Source organism: Excalfactoria chinensis, chromosome 13 (assembly GCF_039878825.1).
Source record: "Excalfactoria chinensis isolate bCotChi1 chromosome 13, bCotChi1.hap2, whole genome shotgun sequence".
NCBI classification, from domain to species: Eukaryota; Metazoa; Chordata; class Aves; order Galliformes; family Phasianidae; genus Excalfactoria; species Excalfactoria chinensis.
The window spans coordinates 13,615,132-13,639,281 of NC_092837.1; the positions used below are offsets into that span (position 1 = coordinate 13,615,132).

At 45.2% G+C, this 24,150-nt stretch overlaps 2 protein-coding genes across 5 annotated transcripts in view; one reads left to right on the forward strand and one right to left on the reverse strand.

The window, feature by feature from the left end:
• Positions 1-24,150, reverse strand: part of CYFIP2 (cytoplasmic FMR1 interacting protein 2) — a 48,831-nt gene that overhangs the window by 14,613 nt on the left and 10,068 nt on the right. For 3 of the 4 annotated variants that reach the window (XM_072348681.1, XM_072348685.1, XM_072348680.1), the window contains exons 5-24: positions 24,006-24,107; positions 23,283-23,464; positions 22,880-22,976; positions 22,088-22,216; positions 21,492-21,596; positions 18,855-18,946; positions 15,987-16,104; positions 15,004-15,123; positions 14,342-14,467; positions 13,987-14,153; positions 13,548-13,695; positions 13,060-13,213; positions 12,602-12,758; positions 11,796-11,892; positions 11,242-11,318; positions 10,299-10,407; positions 9,910-10,029; positions 9,034-9,233; positions 8,581-8,668; positions 469-612 (exon numbers count right to left, since the gene is read on the reverse strand). In XM_072348681.1, coding sequence (XP_072204782.1) covers positions 469-612; positions 8,581-8,668; positions 9,034-9,233; positions 9,910-10,029; positions 10,299-10,407; positions 11,242-11,318; positions 11,796-11,892; positions 12,602-12,758; positions 13,060-13,213; positions 13,548-13,695; positions 13,987-14,153; positions 14,342-14,467; positions 15,004-15,123; positions 15,987-16,104; positions 18,855-18,946; positions 21,492-21,596; positions 22,088-22,216; positions 22,880-22,976; positions 23,283-23,464; positions 24,006-24,107 — 2,532 coding nt within the window. The remainder of the gene's footprint in view (positions 1-468; positions 613-8,580; positions 8,669-9,033; positions 9,234-9,909; positions 10,030-10,298; positions 10,408-11,241; positions 11,319-11,795; positions 11,893-12,601; positions 12,759-13,059; positions 13,214-13,547; positions 13,696-13,986; positions 14,154-14,341; positions 14,468-15,003; positions 15,124-15,986; positions 16,105-18,854; positions 18,947-21,491; positions 21,597-22,087; positions 22,217-22,879; positions 22,977-23,282; positions 23,465-24,005; positions 24,108-24,150) is intronic. The other variant, XM_072348684.1, reaches the window with a different exon arrangement.
• FNDC9 (fibronectin type III domain containing 9) lies at positions 5,394-8,547 on the forward strand. The gene is made up of 2 exons (XM_072348656.1): positions 5,394-5,636; positions 7,093-8,547. Exon 2 carries the CDS (start codon positions 7,100-7,102, stop codon positions 7,760-7,762), a length of 663 nt encoding a protein of 220 aa, XP_072204757.1. The 5' UTR covers positions 5,394-5,636; positions 7,093-7,099; the 3' UTR covers positions 7,763-8,547.

Genomic DNA, 24,150 nt, shown 5'->3' on the forward strand with positions numbered 1-24,150 from the left:
ATAATGAATTGAAGTCTTCTCTTTGGTAAAACAGTTTTGGGTAGAAAATTGTGACCTGAAAAATGATAAATTTTTGCACTCTCCCTCCTGCCTTGTTAATGTTCTGTATTGTTGGTGCCCTTAGGGAGCACTTCCCTGTGGATATCACATCTCTCTTTTGAGAGCAATACAAAGCAGATGGAGCTACTGGCTTCACTGTGATGGAAAGGGACGTATGGCTTGAATTCTTAAGAGCTCACATCTGACAGAAATTTCCTTGCAAACACTTCTTCATCAGTTTTGTGTCTTCCACCTTAGTAACAGCGAAACTAGACTCTGAATATGAGTGTTGCAGTGTGGATAAAGGAGCACAGAGGTGCCTACATTTCAACAACCCAAACCAAAACCTGAAGGCCAGGCTGACCCTCCAATTCATGCCTCTCAAAGCATCGAGATTTGCCAGTATCAGCATTACTGGCTCAGAATTACCAGGCTCTTGACGATCTTCAGCAGCTCTTCCATGACCACAGCGATCCCCTGATAGCCAAGCAGCCTGCAGATTGTCTTGAAATGAGGCGGCCCCACAAAATTGCGGTAGGAGCTATAGATGTGACTGTAGGCAATGTTGAGAGGCTGAGGCAATAGAAGCACAGTGACAGTTAGGCACATTTACAGAACTTGTAAGTAATTCTCTTATCGTACTACTGTGTTCCATCACTCGAAATCATTTTGAAGGTAAGCAGGAAAAATAATAATTCCTGTAAGAAATCTCTTATAATACTTCTTGAGGTACAAAAAGATTGCTCTTCTTTCTGAGCAGTCAAATGCATTCTACTCTGAAAAAATTGTCATGTCACAAGGTTTATTACCCTGCTCCACAGCCAACACCACTTTCATTTCCAAGATAATTTGCTCTCCTACATATTCTCAGTCAAGGATTTCAGTTCACTGGCCCTTAGCCTCTTCAAATCCGAGTTCTTCTCCACCAAAACTGAAAGCTTTATACATGAGTAACAGGGTAGAACTTTTCCTATTGCTACCTGCTTCAAAAGAGGAACAGTAAGAAAAGTAGGAACTAAAGCATCTGAGCCTAAGACTGGTTGGAAGAGACACAGAAATGATCTTTTCTGCATCCTGTAAAGCCCTGCAGGTGCTTGAGATATTTACATGTGACAGAGTCCAAGGGAAAGAACCTGACCCTTGCCTAGGGAGCATACCTGGGGCTCTAGCCATTAGGAAATTGTTAGCAGCAGAAAACAGAAGGCGACTTCCAGGAACATATTTTGTCAATATAATGTTGGAAATATGGTAATTACTGCAATTTTTTGGCACTAGAACTTTTTTTTTTATTCATTTGGTGTAAGAAGAAGAGAAGAAGGGGAATTAATTCACTTGTGTGACTGGCAAAAGAAACCAAAAATCAAAAAGAAAACTGATTTTAGCTGAGGCACCATATGCTCAGCTTGGCATCTATAAGCAAAGTGTTGGCACCATGACTCAGCCCCAGCATAGAAGGGCTGCAGCCTCCCCCAGGAGATCTGTGACAACCACAGCTCTAGTACACAGCACTGAGTCTTAGAAAGACTTTGGCACATTAGTGCCTCTTCCAGCAAAACACAGATGAAAACCCTGGCTCAGAGTTGCTAAAAGATTTTAAACAAGATTAATGAAACAAGTTACGTCTAAATGTGCTGTGCAAGGTGTGCTGCATCCTTCCACAGCAACCACAGACCCGGCTCTGCAGGGATTCCCTTCCATGCCAGCACCAGGGACAGACTCTAGCCAAGGCACCTGAGAGACCACCACACTGGAGAGCTTAAGATGAAAAGCAGCAAGCACTGAAGTGGCAGATGAGGACAAAATGGTGGATCGATCCTCAGCCCCTGCTGCTCCTAGCAGTTGCAATGCAGCCAGTTGTGTTCGAAGGCTTCACTCATCCTCTCCTTCTGACTTACTTCCACAAGCCTAACAAGTTAGGATGTGAAGTCATTTGCTAATAACCAGAATAGTGTTGTTTTCTTTTGCTCTCGGATACAGAATTTCTGTACTGATAGCTCTCATGGACTTGACAGTTGCTTTAATCAGTGAATTAATTGTTTTGCTAGAGGCCTAGTGCCCTGGTCCAGCAATGTATTACCTCCTATGATTGCTAGGTACTCCTCTAAAGAGCAGGCAGAAAAAAAGTTGGAGACTCCCCTGCTTCTCTTAAAACTTCAGCTTTTGCTCCTGTTAGACAGAGAGACCCTTCACCACTCTTCTATGCATCAATGCTGTTATGTACACAAAGCCAACCTTGTAGTCACTGTAGTGCATTCATTCACAACGTGCATGAACTTTCTCCTCCCATCAGAACTAAGCAATGGTCCCTGAACAGTAAAGGCCTGAGCAAAATAATTTTGGGGAGATAGAATTGGTCGTATTTTCCCTGGAACCAGGCTGACGTTTTGCTGCATGGACTGCAGCTTTGAAGCCATCTTTTCCTTGGAGTGGGGGTCCCAGCAATAAGCCTGATTAGGAGAAGATACATTTTAGGTTGTGCATGGGCTGCAGATGAGGAGGGTGATTCATCCTCGCCTGTCTGCAAGATAAGGTAGGCTCATCAAGCTTTCTGCACAGCACATTAGCAGCAGGCTTGCGTCTAATAATAATACCCTGTGAGCAATTAAAATATACCTCCATTTAAGGGTGAGATACACAACTTGGTTTAAAGACTGTAGGATGTAAAAAATGACACCAGGGTGTATTTTAAGACAAACCAGCTGAACACACAAGCTGGCTGTGTGGCACGCTCACTCCCCCACTCTGCACGGCTGCTGCCACCCCTCAGGAGCAGGAGCAAAGCCCCTCTCATGCAGATCCTCAGGAGACTTTGGTGTTCACAGGAGCAACAGCCACTGAAGACATAGCAGAGGTTTTCCCTGCCTTTGGTTTGGTGCCAGATGGGCAGGTTTTGGGGCCTGGAGGCTGGGTGTGCAAGCAGGTTGGGATCTGTGGTGCTGACACAGCCAAAGATTAGTCCTGACTGTCAGCCAGCCTGACTTCAGTGCCACAGTTGAGATGGTGTCTAAGAAAGTACAGAACAACTCTAAGACTTTCATGCAAAGTAAACAGAATCAAAGAGTCACTTGAGTTGGAAGGGTCTGTTAAATGCTATGTAGTCCAATTCTGCTGCATTGAACAGGAACATCTACAGCTCAGTCAGGTGCTCAGAGCCCAGATCAGCCTGACCTTGCATATCTCCAACGATGGGGCAATCTGTTCCAGTTCCTCACTAAAATACATATGCCCTAGCTGTGACAAATCATACAAGCAATAGGTGCTTTTATATACTGTATATAAACCGTATCTGTGCTTGTTCCATGCCTTTGCATAATGCCTTGCTATACTGACTGTAGTTTTATACCCACACACACATATACGTACAGACCTACATACACTGCTATAATGCATAATAAGCCGTGGCAGGAGAGGTAGCACAGCCCCCACAGCCTGTTGCAATGGATCAACAACCCCCACTGCCAACACCACCTGCAGCATCCACAGCCCCTTCACACCTCAATGCTGCTGCTGCAGACGTGGTAGCAGAAAATAGAGTGGCTCCATCCCACTCACACGGCATGGCTATTTATACGGCTGCCAGCAGCATGCCTTGCCCTCCAGGTTACATCTGCTTGCATGCTTGCTAAAAATGGGTGGGTAAAGTCAGCTGTGAGAGGGAAGCTGTGATTTTCAGTGAGTCTGGTGTGACCCTGGGTCCAGCAGTGCCAAGAGAAAACAGAAACACTCTTGAAAGTACATAAATGAAACCAAATCTAAAGCATTCGCAGAGCTAAGAAGTGGTTAGCAAGAAGTAAGAAGTGGGTTGTTGTTGATTTACAGCTCCTTTGTAGGAAACTTGGCAACCTGCTGCATTTTCTAAGTGGCTGAGTGACAGAATTGCTCAATTTCTGCTGACCACTCAAACACATTCATGGTTTGCATCACAGAGGGCACAGTGGCAGGCAGGGACAGCCAGGGCCACTGGCAGATGTTATTTGGGTAGAAGGGAACAAAGGTGCTGGAGCAGCCCAGCACTGACACAGTTTTGGTGTTTCCTGTCCACAAACATGAGAATTTCTAGCTCATCACCAGCATAAACTGGTGCTGACTTGACTTTGGTAATGCCAACACCACTGAAAACTTTGGTACAGTTCCTTTAGAGCTTGTGGCATTGATCTCTGTATGGAGAAGAGTTAGCAGGACCCTTTGCTGGCCTAACCCAGCCATTCCTATTTTCTGTGGTTTCCTCTGTTCCTGTTAACACATTATGTGCGAACAACTGAGATTTAATTTTGAAACAACTATGAACACCAATAAACTCAACAACCCATCTGCAGAAGGAAAGCAGTGCTCCCATGAAGTATTATCATATGATGTGGTGTATGCCACCTTTATGAGCACAGATTTGTAACTTCAGCTCCCTCCCTGCAGGCAAGGATGTACTTTCTTCACAGCATGGGAGCAGCTAAGAGCTCTCCATTCCTCTGCTCCTGCAAGGAGGACTGAGCGATGTAAAAGGCTGGAGGCCGCCTGGGAGCGCTTTCATTTCCACCTTTACCTATCATTATTTTCATCTTTGCTCCCCATTTTCAGCTCCCTGGCAGCTGCAGCCCACTCAGAAACTGAAGGAAATACAGCAGGACTTGGAAGATAAACACACACAGAACTGCAAAGTGTCGATCAAAAGCAACAGTCACACGTACTGCCTGGGCTTGTAACAGCCTCTCCTAATCTGGTTTGCATCATCTCCTCATTAATGACATTTTGAAGACCTGTGAAACACTGCAGGCACCTTCCCAGCAAGAATGTGGAACTAATAACTTCATAGTCAGAACTGAAATTTATTTTGTGAAAGTTCCTCTCTTGAATACATTTTGGCTTCAGAGAGCAGCAAGTCACTTCTTCAGAGCTCCTCCTTACAAGTCCTACTGCCACATCTGTCCCCTCTTGTCACCTCCTGGCTACAAGCTCAGGCTGCTCTCTCAACGGCTTTGCCTCTCCTTCCTGCCCTGGGTATTCAGAGAAAACCCAGTTCCTGCTCCTATCACACAGCTTAGAGATAAATTAAAAAGCAAATGGACATTGACTCAGTATCAGGGATGAAAATCTACTGCTTACTGGCTTTAAACAGGAGTTTAAATGTGCAAGAAATCATAGCAACAAAGACAAAGCCCCAGAGTGCTAAGCTATCAATAGGCCGGGATGCTGGATTTCACACCGTGTGCCAATATGGCTCTAACTCCAGACTCTGCTGGAGGCATTGGCTCTGGAGCAGGGTAGCTGTGTTGCTGCAGGGCTGCAGATAGAGATGAAAAAAACAACAACCCAAAAGCAAACTCAGAAACAAAACAAAACTAGCTTGTTCTTTCTGCCTCGGAGACAAACTTCTCCCAGGCAGAAAGCTTTTAGGGACAACATTCCCAAATCATTTGAAGATGCCTGCCCATCCTTTCCTACTGGTTGCTATGGTGAGAGATGACGGAGCCCAAGATGGGTATAATACGAGGCAACGCGCGGAGAAGGGATTTAGCAGAGCAGGAGGGACACAGCAGTGAGAAGAGGGGAAGGAGCTGCGCTGCTCTCCTGCACTGAGGGGCTGCTGCAGAGCTGCTGGGGAGGTAAGCCGCATCCTGTGGCTCTGGGAGGGCTTAGTGATGCGTCCAAGTGCTTTTTTGCTCTGTAGGAATGGTTGCAATGGTTGTTAAGATGAGCTGTTTCTTGAGAGAATTAGGGGAAAGTTAGTTCTGTTAAGGGAGAGGGGAGGAAAAGAAGGAAAAAAAAGAAATGAGATCGATTGCATGCAGCTTTTGCTTGGAGTGCTCAGGTGGTTGGGGGCAGAGAACCCTGCAGCAAGGCTCAGAGAGTGATATCCCAGTTTGTGGCTGTTGTTAAACAGAGATGTGTTACTGAGTAAAGTCTTTTATTAGGGGGAGAGCTTTGTTATTCATACACTTGTAATTCCATAAAAACTCGAATACTATATTTCAGCAGTTTTCAGATCTCACCGTTAGTATCCTAATATTACGGTGTGATACGCTGTAGTAAAATAAATACTTTATTAAGCAACATGTTGGATATGGAAAATGCAGCAACAGCTTAAACAACTACTGAATCATTATGCAGCTTTTCCATTTGATGTTTATGTATAAAAATTAATCAATAGGAAACTCTACAAGGCAAGTCTAATTATCTGTTTACGTTAATCAGACTTGCAGTATCCTTTCCCTTCAATGGGAATGTCAAGTACAAGAGCTAAAAAAGCTTCTTATATAGACAACCAGTTACAAAGAAGAGATTTTTCAGAATCTAACTAGACTGTAAAGTACAGCCTATGCCCTACATGTTTGGTTGTTTTTTCTTTCAAGAAGCAGGCTGAAAACAGTAGTCTGGGCACCAGGCAGGTTTCATCTTTGGTAATTTTAACCACCTAAAGTCGAGCATCTAATCTAAGCTCATCAGGCATAGCCTTTCTGCAGCCAGTGGAAAGAGCTCCCTCCTAGGCTGTGGGCCACCACTCAGTTCCCACAGTTGCTTTCTTTTTGCCTCTGCAAAGGGGAATATGACATTTTCTGCATTCAAGGAAGTGAAGCTGTGGTGACTGAGGGAAAAGATGGTAACAACTATGAGTGTGGAAATCATGGAAGCAGCAATATTAAAAATGAAACTACTGAATGCAGCAGGTGCCTCAACAGGCTGAGTTTCATTTCCACAATCTCCCCTAAGCTTAGAAGTCTATGGTGAGATGGGCAGGTTTTGAAGCAGTAAGCTGAGTTACTCAGCTTCTGAAAGTTTACTGAAGAGCCTAAAGACAGTTGTGATGGAGTTTTCTGTCTGCTAGAGAGCACTTGGAGTGCTTAGCAGTTCGAAAAATGCAATATTTTTTACTGTCAAACACTTAAAAAAGATTGCAGGGACAGTCATGACTTATCCAAAATGCAAAGTGAGTTCACCTGAAGCTTACACAGGCCCAGTCTAAGGGCCAGTAATACCAGTGGAAAGCCTTCACTGATGTCAGTGGCCTTTTGGACTGCACATGCATTGGGGAACTCAGCCTCTCGCTGGTTCTGGTTTCAGGGACACGATGAACATCGAAGTGCACAACATCACCTACACCAGTGCCACGGTGTCCTGGACCACCACCAACCCCTGTCCGGAGAACTACTACCACGTCATGTACCGCCCCAACTGGAACAGTGTCTTTGCTGGCTATTTGCGCCAAAACTTCCACCGTGAGGAGCGAGTTCCCCACTCCCTCAGCTCCATCATCCTCCATCGCCTCACGCCCTCCACCATCTACATCCTCTGCATCACGTGCAAGAACACCTACCCCTCCAGCAACCACTGCACCACGTTTCACACTCTGGACCAAAGCCCCCTGCTTTTCAGCGGCTCTAAGCACGAGACCACCACCTCCATGTGGATGGTGAGCAGCCTCTTGCTGCTCTGCTTTATAGCTCTCTTGGTCTACGGCTGCCTGCAGTTCTGGGCTGCACATTGCTGTGGGCCTTCCAGGCCAAAGCAACCCGATGCCAGTCCCAAAGATGTGGGTGAAAGCAGCAGCTCACTGGATGCTCCTCTGAGCGATGGACTGAAAGAAGAGCTTCTGGAAGTGCCCATGACCACTGTGCTCGTGAGGAGCTCCAGTTTCATGAGGGAGAGTCCATATAGTTCCCCACGCTGCTTCTTCCCCTATAAGAACAGCGATGATAAGACCGCCATCTTGCCGCAGCACAGCCTTCAGTGAGAGAAAAATAAAGATGCCCTGCTTAGAAGTCTGGTTCATGCTGCTCTTTCCCAGCTCTTCCCAGTTTGTGTATGCACAGGGGCTGTCTGTCCCAGGATAGAACATGAAGTAGGAACATTAGCTGCAGGGAGAAAATCTTTCTCAAGTGACAAAAATATTCTCATTTACTGAGGGGTTTTTAAATGGAAACGAAGTAAGCTTTCTGGGAATGGCCATGCTAGGCTGACTGTAGTGTTACTATCTAATCTGCATCAGTGCTGTAGATTCATATCAGTCATCAACCAGCATGCACAAGAAATAAACTCTGCTCCAGTAGTTTCATGCCTGAGTGATCCTCCACTAGCATCACACCCCAAGCCCTCATAACACTTGTATAAACAGTCATCATGGCCTGACAAAAGAGCTTTTTGTCAGTGTTAACTAGTTTACATTTGCACTCCAGCATTTTAGTAGCTCCTATTTTGAACTACAAATGGGATTCCTGCAGTAGCACCTACCTTGGGGAGCAGCACCGTATTGGAGCTCCAGTTAGCTCTGCTCTCTCTTTGGTTAGATGGATGTGACTTGGTCTCAGCACCACCAGCAAGCAAAGGTCGACACCCCCTCACACAGGCATGTTATGGATAATAATATGGGAAAGCAATAGCAAAAAGCACACTGAAGCTGCTTCTTGCATGGCTTTTTTGTTTCACATGGCAATGTGATGCTCTAGATTCACACTCACCACACTGCTATTGAACTAGATATTGCATTTGTTTCTTCCCAAATAAAGGATTCCAAGATCCACCCCTGCTGGCTGCTATGGCTTATTTACTGACCTTGGACCCGTAGAGGTAATATGGCTGAACATTGGCTGGTTTGTCTCGTTGGGGTTCCTGCGTGAAGGGGATTGCTGTCCTCACAAACCTGCAGCAGGCACAGGAGATAGGAAGGGAACTGGTCAATATCAATTTAACATATTACAAGGGTTTTGGTTTTTTAGGAGGCAGGCAAGAAACCCACATCTGAGCAATGACCACAGCTCAGCTGACAAGTCACAACACTCTAGACTGAACTACCTCAGTTGTTCATAATCTCTGTCCAACTTTGAATGTGTTACTAGAGCTTCCAAGACCAAGGGGAGCTGGTGGACTTTAACTTCATTTTAACTCTCAGTGCTGCACATCATAGGGAATAAAAACCTCCCTGTAATGCAAGTGAATTTTATGTGGCAGGCTTGAAATTCTGGAAAGAAACGTAAGGTCTCCGGGTGCTCTGGTTTTTCTCCTCACCTGTTGGTGGATCCATTGTAGCAGTAGTTGGGTAGAAAGTCAAAGTTGAGCTCCCAAAAGACATGGAGGGTGATGCGCCCATAGGGTGCGGAGACATTGTGGTTGGCTTCCCGGAACATGGCATCAAAGCTATCCAAAGTCATGTGCTTGCACAGCAACCTGTGAGTCAGGCGATTTATTTCCAAGAGCCACTCCAGCTCCTGCAGCACACAAAGCAGCAACAGATGACATGTGTTACCAAGATGACAGTAGAAACTGTTGGTTCAATTGCCAAGGGATGCTACTATATCCACACCCACACAGAGAACTTCCCAGGTGAGGATGTAACAAATGCTAAAGACAACTATTTCACTCAGTGACTGAGGCCAACTGCACTTCTACTCAAGGGGGTCCCAGTCCACTGTCTCCTAAACCTGCAGGCAGCAAAATTAATTTGTTCCCCACTGAGTGCTGGCTGGCTTTCACATCAGAAACCTTCAGAGGTGGAAACTGGTAATTTTACACTACTTGACTCTGATACTCCTGTAAAGTATCAAAGGCAGAAAATCCTGCACAGTCATAAAAGATCTCAGCTACCTGTATTCAACAGAGGGAATTACAGTCAAGATTTCCCACTCCAAGATCACTGGACTCTGTTCTGTGAGCTCCACAAAATCTTAAGACTGACTGTCATCTTACGATTTACACAGATAGTTATTAGTCTAATAATGCAATTAAGGCTTCATAAATAGAAACAGTAGAGATACAATGTCATAAAGGAAAATACATGGATGGCTGAACCCTCCTGTAGGTGGGACAACTAGCAGAAGATAGCTGATTCTGTATGAGTAGCAGTGTATAATTCTTTCAGTTCATACTCTGGGTAATAGTTCTTACCACTATGGATGTCAGGTCCTCACTCTCAAAGCGGCTAATGGCCTGGTCTAATGATTTGTACATTGCTGCTGAGATACGCTGGGTTATGAGCCTGTTGAGGTCAATTGACCTGCCCAGCAACTGTGAAAAGAAGATAGATAGGTGTATGTTACATTCAGATAGGGAAAAGTTGGTTGTAAACCCTCTATTGGGTTTATCACTACGTGGGGATAAGGTTGGAAATATGGAGTGTAACTCATTAATCCCCTTCAACCCGATGTCCTGAGTGCAGTGAGGTTCAACTCTTCCCATTCCAGCAGTGGTCTCAATTGAGCTCAGCACTAGGATATCAGCTGCCAACTAAAGGATAATAGAATAAGAGCTATGAATACTACTTGCTTGCAGTGTACCTGGACATGCCTTTGCTTGAGCAGTGTCTCATAGCGGTTGGATGGTGGGTATGGAATGATCACCCCATAATTCTTACATTCAGCCCGGAAACGTTTGTCCAGCAAAACACTGAAAAAGGCAAGTAACATCAGGAGAAAGGAAACACGTACAATCATCTTCTCTCTGGATCTCTTCCAGAGCTTTTTTCATCCTTTTCTACATCTTGGTCTGAATGCCAACAAATGTCCAAATGTTTTGCTTTCACTTCTAAGTCACAAAGCAGAAGTTGTCACCTGGTGACTTCCATGCTGCTACCATTCTTGGCTTTTATGGCTAAAAAGACTGTGCTGAAAGATACCACTTGTACCAAGTAGTGGGGTGGTCTCCTTTTCTAAGACCAACTGTGATCTAGAAACAAAACACCTTGCAGACTTAGACTAAAGGCTTGTGCACATTTGGAGACATGAGACAAGATAAGAGTTTATCTGTGCTCTTTAAATTGTTAAAAGGAAGTGTCACAAAGGGCTTATCTCCTCAACAGGGAGCAAGTAACTGCAGAAGTCCTACAGTCTGAGGTATGACCTACGACTGTGTATCAATTTGGCCATTTTAAGTCTTGATGCTCTACTAAAGTGAGAACAAGTGAATATCATCTGCCTGGTACACAATCAAAAGTCAAGCAAGGACATGTCTTCAATAGGATTGATCTGCTATTCTGCTGCTCCAGCAAATGGTACTCAGACAGCTACACAAGATATCAATTATTTGTATTTCACTGTACACCATGTCCACTTGCCACCATTTATTTATTTTCCCTATCTACACTGGTCTGACATGGATACTAAGCTTGGTGGGACAAGGATAATCTCTTGTTTTGTCTACCAGCAGGTGGCTACTCCCTGAGGGGCACCTTTTGGTTAACAGCAATATCATCACTCAGCAGCAGCAGTCAGTTTCTCCTACCTGCCAGCCATTGCTTTATAGTAGGCAAAGATCTGATCTGCCAGCTTGTACACAAACTGATCAAAGCATAAATTCACCTGGGGGACGGAAAAAAAAAAACAACAAAAAGAAATCACAAAAGTGTCACCAGTGCAAAGTAGCTCCTTCCTACTCTTGCAAGATTGGTATAACTCAATACAGAGCTTACAGTTTCTGCGTGTTCTGACAGATCCCAGTCACCCCAACCCCAGTCATCCCTTGCTTTCAGAGATCTCCAGGTTGTCCTTTTCCTCTGATGTCTCATAACCCTCTGCCTATCAGACAGACTCTTCCAGGCTCACAGTGTCTGACAGCATTTGGCTTCCACTGGTCTGGCAGCAGTGCTAAACTGAAGCCCTTAATCAGCAGAGCGTGTAAGCTGTCTGAATATTTTGATCTACTGAAAGTTTCTCAGTCTGATGGAGTATATTTTTCAGGGGACAGCTACTATTGATTCACTGAACTGCTGGGCTGGGCTGTCAAACAGAACAGTGTGACCCCCATGAGCTCTTTCCATACAATAAAGGAGAACTTACTTCAGCTTCAATTTCATCGTACAGGAACTGCTTTTTGAACTTGGTCAAGGCATAGTACGCACTGTCATTATACAGGTCCAAAGGGTATAGTACGTATCTGAGGGCAAGAAGACAACATATCTTCCATTAACCTTGGAGCATATCAGCATAAAGAGGAGCAACTCAGTGCAAGAACTGGCTTTTTTATGTCTTTCACTCCTTTCACCTCCACTCACTCCAGACCTTCAAGTTCCCCCATCTCACTCCCTGTCTGATTTGCTGGAAGCAGTAAGAACAGATCTGGATGTGTGCTGTGTCTTATTCAATCAATGCCATCTCCTTCTCTGCCCTCATAAAAAGTTTTATCTTGCCCTCCCTCCAGAGTGCCTTGCCAATGGTTAGAAAATGGAAAACAAAGCTTCCTTAATGAGGAAGATATTACAAATATAATTACACTTGCATTACAGCAATTTCTCTGATCATTTATCAGACATACAAAAAAAGTGCTTAAAGTGCTTTATCCAGGGTTCATGTCCCTTTGGTTGCACATGCTGTCTGACTGCTGTGTGCAGACCACTACCACCAAGCTGAGTGGATATCCCAATGCAGCAATTCCCAATTGCTGGTTTATGATGGATGAGCAAGCTCCAGTGTCAGGAAGCAGCCAGCGTGTATCTGCTAATGAGTTATTCATACATTACACACTCATGCCGCAGCAAGTCAAAAAACACGGTTGTTTTCTTCACCCTTGTCAAAGAGACAGTTCATCCCCAACCCACTTCAAGCCCCTCTGAAAGCACAGCCCACCACAGCCCATCATCTCTTACTCCATCATGGAGGGTTCTTTGGTTTCCAGAATATGGTCTGTGAGGATCCAGGGCATGGACATTTCAATGGGGAACTGGATGCGGCGGCCCATGGTCAGCTCCAGGAAGAACTCCCGGAACCAGAGCTGGGACAGGTCACAGCACTGCTGCAGCGCTTCTGCAACACAGAGAGATCCCCCAGTGGGAGGACTTAGAAGTCATCCCAGGATGGAAAGAAAACTCCACTCCTAGAAACCAAACTACCACTAATGGCTCTTTTGCTATTGCTGACTCATTTCTATTCTCATAATGATTACTACCCAGAAGCACGCCTGTGTTAGCCAGAAGTAGAACATTTGAGAAAAAACAAGGAAAATCTCCTGTGCACGTCAATGAGGAGTAAAACTATATATATACCTTTGCCTGTCTAAGCATATGAGAGTTAGATTCAAGCCTCCCCCTGCCATAGTTTCACTCACCACTGATGTTGAGAAGGTGGGTGAAGAAGAAGGACTGCTTGTGGAACTCCTCAATGGCCAAGACTATTGGTCCATCCAAACTGCTCCTCAGCGTCTTCTTGGAGCCACTCTTGTCTGCTATGAGGGACTCCAGCATGGTCCGCACCATGTAGAGCTTAGGAAGGAAGGTAACAGTCACTATTCTCCTGTGAGATACCACTGCACGCAAACATGATGCTCTGCAGCAAGAAGTAACACTTCTGGTGGGCTTCTACGCTACTTTCTGCACCCCTTGGGCCACCATCATTCTGGGCTAGAAATAATCACACCCATAGCAAGTGAGACTCAGGGAACTATGCAACAAGCTAGGCATCAAAGCAGTGTTTAAGACATAACATGAGGGTAAAGACATTATTGGAGAGCCCATGGAAAGAGCTGCCAATCCACAGGACAGAAGACTCTGTAAGGCTGTAAGGCCATTAATTCCATAGAAATAGAGATTTACATACCTGTGTACTTGATGGTCCTACTGCTCGTCGTGGGACTTTAATATCAAATCCACCCTTGGGGTCCTTTTCACCTCTCAGGCAAGGATCATTTGGTGGCTCTCGACCTCCCTCCCAGTCACAGATTGTCTTTCGGATTGCTTGAAGAACACTGGAATGGGTAGGGAGTGGGAAATTAGTGCTTAACTTGATTTTACTGTAAGGCAAAAACACTCACACCTATGAACATCAGCAGGGGAAGTATATGGAGTGGGGATATACACTGCTGCTTGTAGGGGAGTCACATCCAAAAGTCACTATGGAAAGAGTTGTAGGCCACGGTATGTTGGCTGGCTGTATAATAGTAAGCTGTGTAGAGGACTACATGTTTACATAGTACACCTGTACTACATACTACACAAATAAATGCTTTGGCTTTGTATTACATTCAAGAAAGACCAACCTGATCAAGACGTTCTTCTTCTTCCTTACTGCCTGCCTGAGTGGCTCTCGCAGTGTCACCTGGGCAAAGTCCTGCAGAGCTGCATAGATTGTGTTGCGGATGGCTTGGTTAAAGACACTCTCCATCCGGCCCATCAGCACTTGTAGACCTTTGATCATGGCAATTACCTGAAACAAAAATTAGAAACAGATGTACTTCCTATTTTTCCTTTGTGTGGAGAGGTCGTAAATCCAACGTTAAGATAATCTGATAATAAATTCTATTCAAGTAAATTAGGTTACAGTAAATAGGTGGCTTGATCTCCAGGCCACTCTCTGCCATGGCACTAAGGAGCAAGGCAGTAGATGGCACCTACCTCCACAAAGGCAAACTTCTCTTCACTGGTGTAGTTGTACCGGGTGGCTCGTTCATACTCTTCTGCTGTTCCTGGACAGTCCTTGTTGCAGAACTTATCTGTGGGATGAACCAGCTTCCACGAGTACTGGAAGATGGAAACAGATACTGTCAACATTGCAGTGACTGAGAAGTAAGGCTGGAATCTAAAGAGAGCTCTATGCCAGGGAAACACTCCCTGGACATCAGTACACTTGCTTGACACAATTTTGCGTCCAGAATGTGCACTTTTTCCTGGCTGTAACATTACTGTATTAAATATTGTTTTTGTTTATTTGATGTTTTGCCAGTTATATTGGGCTTTTGATATCTATGGGCTTTCCATCATCACTTGAATTGGTTTTACTTGCCCAAGACCCAGACTTGTTGTGTGCCCTTCAATACTTAATGTGGGCACCCAAGAACCTGTGAAGGGCAGTGCAGCTCTTGGGAGATATGAGCAAGTTCTCTTTCTCTATTTGGTACAGAGGCAGTTCAGGGTGATCAGCTGCCTGATTTTAGTATGTCTGTTAAAGGCTTAAAGTAAGGTGGCATGCAAACAGCCTCACCATGTGTACCGCACAGCCTGCTAACAAGTTGGCACTCACTTAAGAAGAGGAGGACATTGCACACTGATGCACTCACCACTTCCATGACATGGGCACTCCACTTGGACAGCAGTTGCAGTCCCCGTAAAGCAAGATCAAAGAGCTCCCGGTACTCTTCATCAGACTTCTGGCTGTCCAGCCCTGAGCCAGTGACCACCTGGAGGAGATCACATCATTTCAAAGCTGGAGTCAGCAACTTGCTGCAGCTTCGGCTGAGCCAAACAGCAGCAGCAGATCTCCCTCTCAAATCCCAGCTGAAATGAATTCCCCATGACCTTATGATCAAGATAAAACTGGGCTGTGCATGTATTCTCCCTTGAGAAAAGGAGTGTAACTTGGCAGGACTCTTTACTACCCAGGCGGTCATTGTATTTCCTACAGAAAAAATGAGTTTGACCCGTAACCTCAAAGCAAATTACTGACCTTTTCATTCCACTTTCCCATTTCTCTGTGGTAGTCTGATGCCACTGAACTCCTCTAGAAGCCTTTACTGACTTAAAGTTCAAATAAGCATATACAAATGCCAAAACAAAAGGGCTGAGAATGCTAACAATTCAAAGATCAATGAGGATCACGCAATTGCAAAAAAAACAGTCAGAATTGCATCAGAAAAGGCTCTGACATTCAGTAATGAACACAGATGCTCTAGTGAATTTCTCTCGGAGCTCTGAAGGTTCTGTGCAACAAAAAAAGACCCATCTGCAAGACATGGGTGTTCTGCCACCCACAGCTGATGATAAACAATTAGTTGCAAAGAATATTTCTGCTCCTTATTTCAACTGAGCCCTGGGCAAAAAGTAGTAGCTTTTGGACTAGGCCTCCCAGTGCACAATTTTGCACCCACAGAGACCTTTCGTAACTCATTCTCTTTTATTGTTGGATCGAGCAGCGGTTTGTTCCACTTGTGTCCTTTTACCCATCTTACTGTATGTCTTGGCAGACCATCATAATGCCATATTTGTCCTCTCTCAGCCTTGTCTGTCTAATGAACTCAATTAAAGTGACTGCCCCTGAGCTTACCTCGCTGTTGCTGTAGCGAGCGAGCTCAGAGATGAAGCGAATGTGGTCGTCTCGGATCTGGACCATCTGCTCACAGATGTTGTACTGCGGACTTATGCTGCTCTGAGTGCACGTCCACCTGAGCAAGAAAGCAATGGCTTCAAGAACAGGACATGGGGCTCAGCTCAGACACCCCAGGGACAAAGCTTTGCACTCAGCTGCTCTCTTCACCTCAGCGTGCCCAAGACATACCACCTTCAGGGCAAATGTCAGCTGGTGTCCTCTCTCTCACCCTTAGGACATGTGATGTCTTCCAGAGGTGGTCTCAGGGGTATGATAGGGATGCTTGCTCCACATTTCTGCTAGAACATCTCTGCTTCATCCACCCTGAAGGTTGCTGTCTATTATGGGTTACCCTAACCCCCACACTCAGAGGAGACTACTTCCTTGGCTGCTATCAGGTGAGCTCTCAGGGAAGGACAAACTGCAGAGCTCCATCATCATTTACATCCTTTCTGCTAAATATAAGGATAATCATTCATTTAGAGGACATCTTTCTAAGTCTGAGGCTGGGTCATGGCTCTGCTGCAAGGAAATACCCTGCAAGGGACCGGCAGCAAAATATCCCTTCTGCTCTATTTGATTCTGGCTCATATTGCCAGCTCACTGAACAACCCTGAGTGTAAACAATGAGCAGGATATGATCAAATGAACGAGATTTTCATTTGCATTGAGCCACATGTGCTGTGTAACAGTGCAATGCGCTCTTAAAAGGAAGACAGCTCTCCCCTTCCAGTGGCACAGTCATATGAAGAAGTGGTTATAATAATCATGAATCAAGTCTAATTTAACATCTAATTTTTCCCAGATCTTTATTGGCTACAGACATAGAAACAGAATGGCTCCACTAAACTGATTTGTGCAAACAAATATCTGTTTCCATCATCACAATGGTTTAAGGTGCTTTTTTCCCCCAATAAATAACTGGTTATCTTAAGATAGATAGTCTTCTTCTCCATTATAGACTGGCCATACTAAAGGGAAGTGAGAAACCTGTTTCTGACATGGACATACACACAAAAACATATTCCCACAGTTAACTGTGAGGAGCCTGCTGCCAATCTTCGTGGTGCTAGAAGGTGCTGGAAGTGCTGAACTATGCCTCCCCTTGTGAATCCAGCCTCCCACAGTCCCATCACTCCATTCTTACCCTTTTCAATGTCCTGTGTTCCCCACCGGACAATTGGCAGGCTAGCAGGAATTGCCAGGGCTGCCCCAGCCCTTCCTGCTACATACAATTTAGTCCACAGTGCAGAAACAAAATGCCATGCAGGAAAAACACCAATTAAATCCATTTTCATGGAGACAGGGAGGGAAAGAAAGTGACAAAAACAATATTAGTAAGAAATGGGGAATATATGGAATCAACTTGGCAGTTAATGCTGGAAGCCCCATGCAAATTGCTGAGAAAGGAAGTGAGTGAAGAAACATTGGTTAGTAATGTGCAGCACAGAGACCTGGTAAACAGATTTTGAGACAAACATCAAGTTGTGCACAGGTAAACAGCCCACGAGCTCCTTCAGTTTTAAGATGAGAAAATGAAATGCAGCTGACACGCAGTGTTGAAATGTGCTTGCTGAACGGTTTGAGATAAAAAGGTGTATATTTTTAGATGTCGTTCCTTTTCAAATTTAAGTTTTTGAAAATGTTTTTTAAATCCATATTTTATAGAATTTTCTTATTTGTTTGTTTATTTATTTATTTATTTTTTCCAATTGCCATTCTTATTTATTTATTTATTTGTTTGTTTATTTCCAATTGCCATTTTGCTTGAGAAATTCTTCTCATCTTTCTCGTGCAAAGTTGATTGGCACTTTTCAACCAGCCTTCAGAAGGGCAGGGAGGTTGCTGCTGGGGCAGCCAGGCAGTGGGCAGAAAGCAGGACCCTTTGCAGAGGAGGGGAAAGTGAACAGGCAGAGATGAGACAACAGGCTAGATCCTGTCCCAGCAGCTGTTCAGCTAGACTGCTGCTCAGTGACCGTGGAGAAATCTGACTTGGTCATGACCTGGTCCCATGGGTAAATGGTCACTCTTTGGTGAAAGCCAGTCTGCAATTAGTGATTACAGCAAACACAGCTCAGATGGGCTTTGCTTATGTACAGTGGTAAATGCTATTCTTAGGATGTCCAAACCCACTGGTGATTCTTCTAACAATAACTGAGCACTGTGCAAAGCTACATACTCAGCTGGGGCTTGGACACAAGATTGAAACAACACCCGAAATCCTCCTGATGGCTCTGAACCTGTGCTGTGACGCAGTGCTGCAGATCCCACACCACAGTGACCGAGTACTCCTGGAAAGACTCAATTTCTGTCTTTTTTTCCCAGCAATATTCATTCATTTATAATGCATCTGACCCACACTTTTGACCTCATTCCTGCTGCCTTTTTGCAGTGCCTGAGCTAGAAGACACGCCCTGGCTACTGCACAGATAGACCCAGCAGTGTTCATGCTCTGAAGGATTTTGTCCTTGGGATGAAAAACGTGGATTAAAATCTCTCCAGAGCAGGGACACGCTGCTCACACTCACACAGCTTCGGGCTCACACGTCCCAAGCACTCAGCAGCCATCCCAGAACTGTGCACCATGGCTGCTCACCCGCCTGCACACACGGGAATGGCTCCATGGAGCTGGCGAGGAGACGTCTTCCCATGCAGGGACACACAGGTACACACCTGCACACAGAGTCAGGCACGTTGGGTGTGCAGCCCCCGAGGACACACACAGGTACCTGTGCACAGACCTCATGCATGCCGAGGAGGGAGATGCAGTTCCCACAGCTTTCAGGACACACACAAAAGCCAAGAGACATTATGGCAGGCACTCACTTGGATTTGTTCTCCTCATAGTGAGCACTGGTCTTAATGTATCTGGCCAGTTCTATCTGCATATCGCCGAATAAAGGAACCACCTGCAGCTGCTGGAAAAGAAAACAAAAGATGGTTGAAAAGCAGCAATGTCCCTAAGTTGATGCAAAGGACGAGGAAGTGGCATCCTGCAGCTCTGAAGCTACAGGCTGTTCAAACCTGGATGTGGGATCTTTTCACACTTAGGAACCAGCTGAAAACTATCACAAAGGGTTTAGGGGCAAGAAAGATCCCCCACTGCAAGTGCTTTGGAGCTGCGGGCTTGCCAGTACTGGTTTGGTTATTGTCAGAATGCTGTAAGTAGTATCAGCTGTAAGAGAGAAGGGTCTTTTTACACCAAAAAGAGAAGCATATTCCTCACTGGGGCTTACTGACTCCCACCATAATACATAGGAAGAACAGAGGGATAAAACCCAGCACGTTGGTATCCTGGCAGCACAGCAGGGAGGGGAGGTGTAGGCTGCTCTGTTGCATTGCCAGAGATGTGGCCTCTTTCCCCAGGGAGCTCAGATTTTACTTTGGCACTGTGGTTGCTAGTGATGTATCCTACAGTTTCTCCACAAGAAAAAGACCAGTCAGTCTTTGCATGCACTACAACAAGGCTCTGCTCTCTCTGTACATCTCAGGAAGATTTTGATGGGAAATAAATTCTAAGTGCACTGAACATGTCTCAAGCTCACAGAGGCCTCCACTGGACTAAGGTTTCAGCTGCAAGCAAAATTCAACCAATAGCTTCTTGCGGTTCTTCAATAAAAAATGATGCTAAAACTTCACCTGACCACAAAAGCTTCGCCCCAAAGTTCAAGGAATATGGTGGCAAATTCGCTGTCCTATTATATCACACACTTCTCTTCTGAGGCTAGCTTGCATGGAGGATGCACAATGCTATCATCAGGAATTCCCAGTAGCACTTTCCTAAGCAGTTTAAATGAAAGGGTAGTTCTTTTTCGCTACTCAAATTCCCGGTCAATCCATTAAAAAATTAATCAGAAGGCAGCAAGCAGATGTAGTAAGAGGAGCAGTTGGCTTTTCTTATTGAGATCTGATAGTCTGGAATGGTACTTAACTGATTGGGTGAGACCACAGCAGATGTTGGAGAAGTGCTCACAGAAAAAAGCTGGAAAGGAAGAAGTTATTCCATGCAGTGGATGATACTGTACCAGTCCAATTCTCTGATGGACCACAACCTTTTTCAATGAACCACAGATGTGCTCGAGTGCAGCAAGATGACCAACCACTACAAATTACGCTGAAGATTTGGTTTAAACTGGGGCAAAGATTCAGTCAAATTAGCAAAGGTGAACTCAGAAAAAAAAACTCAGAAAACTCCAAGAGATGGCATGAGAAATCTCTTTCACAAAGCTGCAGTCCTCAGCCAGCAACCTGGTGGCTGGGAAGTATTCAGCCACCTCATTATCTCCCCCATCTGTGAGGTTATAGTGTCTGTAGTTCCCTATGGAATTTTTTGAGCCTTGCTGTTTCTGGGAGATGACACAAATATGGGTAAACAGGTCCTCATTTGAGGTGAGGATGCAGCAGGTACATCAGCCTTCCATGAAACCAGCTATCCAAGCTCACCAACACATTTGTCCCTTGCCAGACCCCAACATGAGCCGACCTGCTCCAAACCTGGAAAGTCTTCAAGACTCAAGCCATGCACAGAACCAAAGGGCAGGAGGAATCATTTCACCCTGCCAGTGCTCAGGAGATGCTTGTATTGTGCTGAGCTCAAGCAAGATGTGTAATCAGACAAAGACAATGCAAAGTCAGACCTCCTCTCCATATGCCACTGACAGCTTGCATACACACATTTGGGGAGGAAGCAGACAGGGTTATCCCAAACACTTCTTGTGCTGAGCAGCCCGGTGGCAATGCTTTCTTCCATACAGCCCAGGGAGCAGCCCAGGGCTGAATCCAGCTGCACATGGAAAAGGGGCAGAGGGAGGCTGCACAGCTGCTTCCCAGCATGCCACTGGAAGCACACAGCTCTTGCAGACCTTTCCCCAAAACCAGATAAAACGAAAAGGATTCATCAAACCATCATCAAACCTCAGCCCCCTGAGGAACCCCCTGAACACCTGCAAATTCCAACCAGTACAAGCTCCCCAAGAAGTTTTTTTTTGTCTCTTACAGGGAACAGCTTATACGCCAGGTTAGACTGCCAATGGTATGTTGGCTGGCCAGCTTTGTCCCCTGTCCCTCAACATGCCAGCTCAGGAGTGAGCTGAGACAGGGCAAACCCACCCAAAAATCATGGTGCTCTTCAGGAGACTGCAGCCCAGCCTGAAAACTGTGCCAAGCTAGATGTCAGCCTGGTATACTTTTCCCTTGTCCACATAACAGACATTCCATGTGCCATTCCCATCCTTCAGCCCTTGGAAGGAGGGCCATCATCTCACATCTCACCCATGCTGTGCCTCTGTGCCTATGCACATTCATGACAATCCCACTCATCATCCTTCTATCTAGATGATTCCTTGATCCTTTAGGGTTTTTGTGGAACCTCAAATGACTCCCGTGTCTTTTTGTTGGCAGCATGTGCAGTGATACAGGTTGATAATTCACTGGTCTCCAGTCTTGCCCAGACAGGTCACTGACCTTGAAGAACTTGTCTATTTTGCTAAGGTTGATTCTCTTCTTGGCATCCAGTTTGTAGATGTTGCTGACATTGCCGTCCATAAGATATAGGCCAAACCCCATCACCTGAAGAAGACAGAAAGGGAAAGTCTCATTAACTCTCAATTGTTTCCTCTCTCTCACAAAGACAATCCAAAATTCTTTTCCACTCATATTCTAGGCGAGCATTTGCTCCCAGAAAATTGAAAACATCTAAAATATTCTCTTGAATTGATTTTTTCCCTTTAATTCAGTGCAAATCATTATAGATATTAAACCTACCCACATTATCCTTCAAAGAATCTAAACTGACTCATACCATGGTAATGACATTCTTAGGGTAATAGTGGCTGTAATCACTGTAATAACTGACTTACAATAAGGACAAACATACTAACTAAGCAAGCTGTGTGCCAATTAGGATACCGGCTCTTCAGAGAAAGTATGCATGTAAACCCAAAGGAGAAAAAAACAAAGAATATGAAGAGAAACATTGTCTTGGAAAGGAATTTCACTTCATTAAATCTAAAGTGGAACTACCTAAAATGCCCATCTCTGTAAGTACAGCCAAACCTCACCTTTAAAAGCATATGCTTCTCACTGGGTGTGAGATACATCTTGTTTTCATAGTAATCCACACAGATGTTGACAATATCAGCCAGCAATTCCTCGTAGCCAGGGATAACCTCTAGTTGTTGGTGCAGACACTGAAACAGCAACACGGGACACTTTATTCACATGGGCAGAGGAAGAGCAGGAATATATTTTCCAGAGGTGGAAACATACTTGAAAGATTAAGAAGATAATGAGGTTTCCTAAAACCCTGTCTGCTCTTTTCTTGAGTTACAGACAGAAGGTTGACCTCGTGGTACCACCTATAAAGAGGAACCTTCTGTAGGAGAGCTCTCCTTTTCAGATTGATGACAGCAGCCAAGCGTCAGACATTGAGATGAAAAATTGTCTGCAGAGAAGCAGATCTTCTGACTGTCTCCTGTCTCTGTGCAATATTTTATCTAATTAGCAGAATCTGTAGAGCCCGTAGATTGTGGAGGTCCCTTGTGTCTGATCTGCAGTCCCTATGCAGCTACAGAGACAGACTGGATGGATTTCTGGAAAAAAATAAGGGCAAGGTTTATGGGAGAAAGCCTCCTGAGAGCTCTTCTTACATCTTTTAGAGCTTTATCCTTGTCTTGACATAAAGAGACCTCCAAAGCTACCCAGGATAACCCAATGGAGAGAGTTATGCAGCCCGACCCAGACACCAACAATCATCAGAAATGACCCAACAAAAAAAGGCAGATGTTGCTGCAGTCCAGCCTGAAGCTCCCTGAAGCATGGAAGGGTCAACTGGTTCAGAGAGATGGACTTGCCTGTGTGATGCGGTTGTGATTTGCCAGGAACATAGAGAGGTTCTGGGACTCCTGGATGGACTGTGGGTCTGCCATCTTCCGCAGAAACTGGGCAGCTCTGAATGGGAAAAATCCACCATCAATGTGACCTGTTACCCAATGCCAGGCTCTCACCACCCATCCTCCTCACTTCACCTGCAGCTGCAGAGCAGCAGCCACAGAGCTCGCCTGCAGCAGAGCTTTCTCCTTTCCTCATTTTACAAACAGGGAACTGAAACGCACAGGATCTCAGTCTTTTTCTCACAAAGAGACCACAAGAGCACAGATAACCACCCTCCAGCCTCCCTATATCTTCCAGATCCCATTGCAGGCAATGCCTTCTGCCAGACCAGGTGCAGGCTCAGCCCTGCTTCTTGCCCCTCACCTTTTGTAAGCCGAGTGGTCATTTTTGACACTGCACTTCATGTTCTTCAGCTCATCCAAGACAGCAAACATGTTGATGAACTTGCCCAGGGTGAGGAGATAGGCCTCAGAGACAAAGTCCTTCCTCCGCTCTGCATGGCACAGGCGCTTCACCTCGCTGCAGAACCTCTCAATAGCCTTGCGCTGGAAGGCAGTGGGATAGGGTCAGCATGTGCACACCACCACCCCTACAGCCACCATCCCCTTCCTTCTTCTGGTGGGATGGCAGCTCCAGGGTCTCACTCTGTTATTGCCATGAAATAAGGCAGCATTACAGACCCCTGCAACAAATGTCCTCCATGCTGGAGGAGAGGAGAACACTTAAATCCTCTGCCCGGCCTGCCTGGATAGCAGTGTGGTCTGCCAAATAACGCTTTGGCTCTTTAGGTGGAGCATTATGTTCTCATGGGACATGAAACCCAAAGGCAGTAGTAAAACCCAGTTGCATCCAGTTGTAAATGCAAGCAGTGACGTCGGGAGCTCCCTTGAGCCTACAGCAGCTCTGTTTTTCTATGTGGTCATTCCTCTGCTGGGATCTGAGTATGTTATTTTCTCAAGTGTCTCATACATAGCATCTGTTAGCTTTGGTGTTTGACACTGCGACATAGCAAAGTGAGCTATGCTGGCCCTGCTAAAGAATCTCAAACCAAAGACATTATTTTTGTCATCTTCTTTGACCACATACCTGAAAATACATGAACTTCATAAGCTTGGTCACTTCTGGCTCCAGAACTTCTACTGTCTTCTCATAAATCTCCACTCGGTTTGGCTGTTCATTACATTTCACCTGCAAAGACAAGCAACGATTGTCAGCATTAATACTTCTGACA

Coding starts and splice junctions, on each gene's coding strand:
- FNDC9 (XM_072348656.1), top strand. CDS start 7,100: ATGAACATCGAAGTGCACAACATCACCTACACCAGTGCCACGGTGTCC.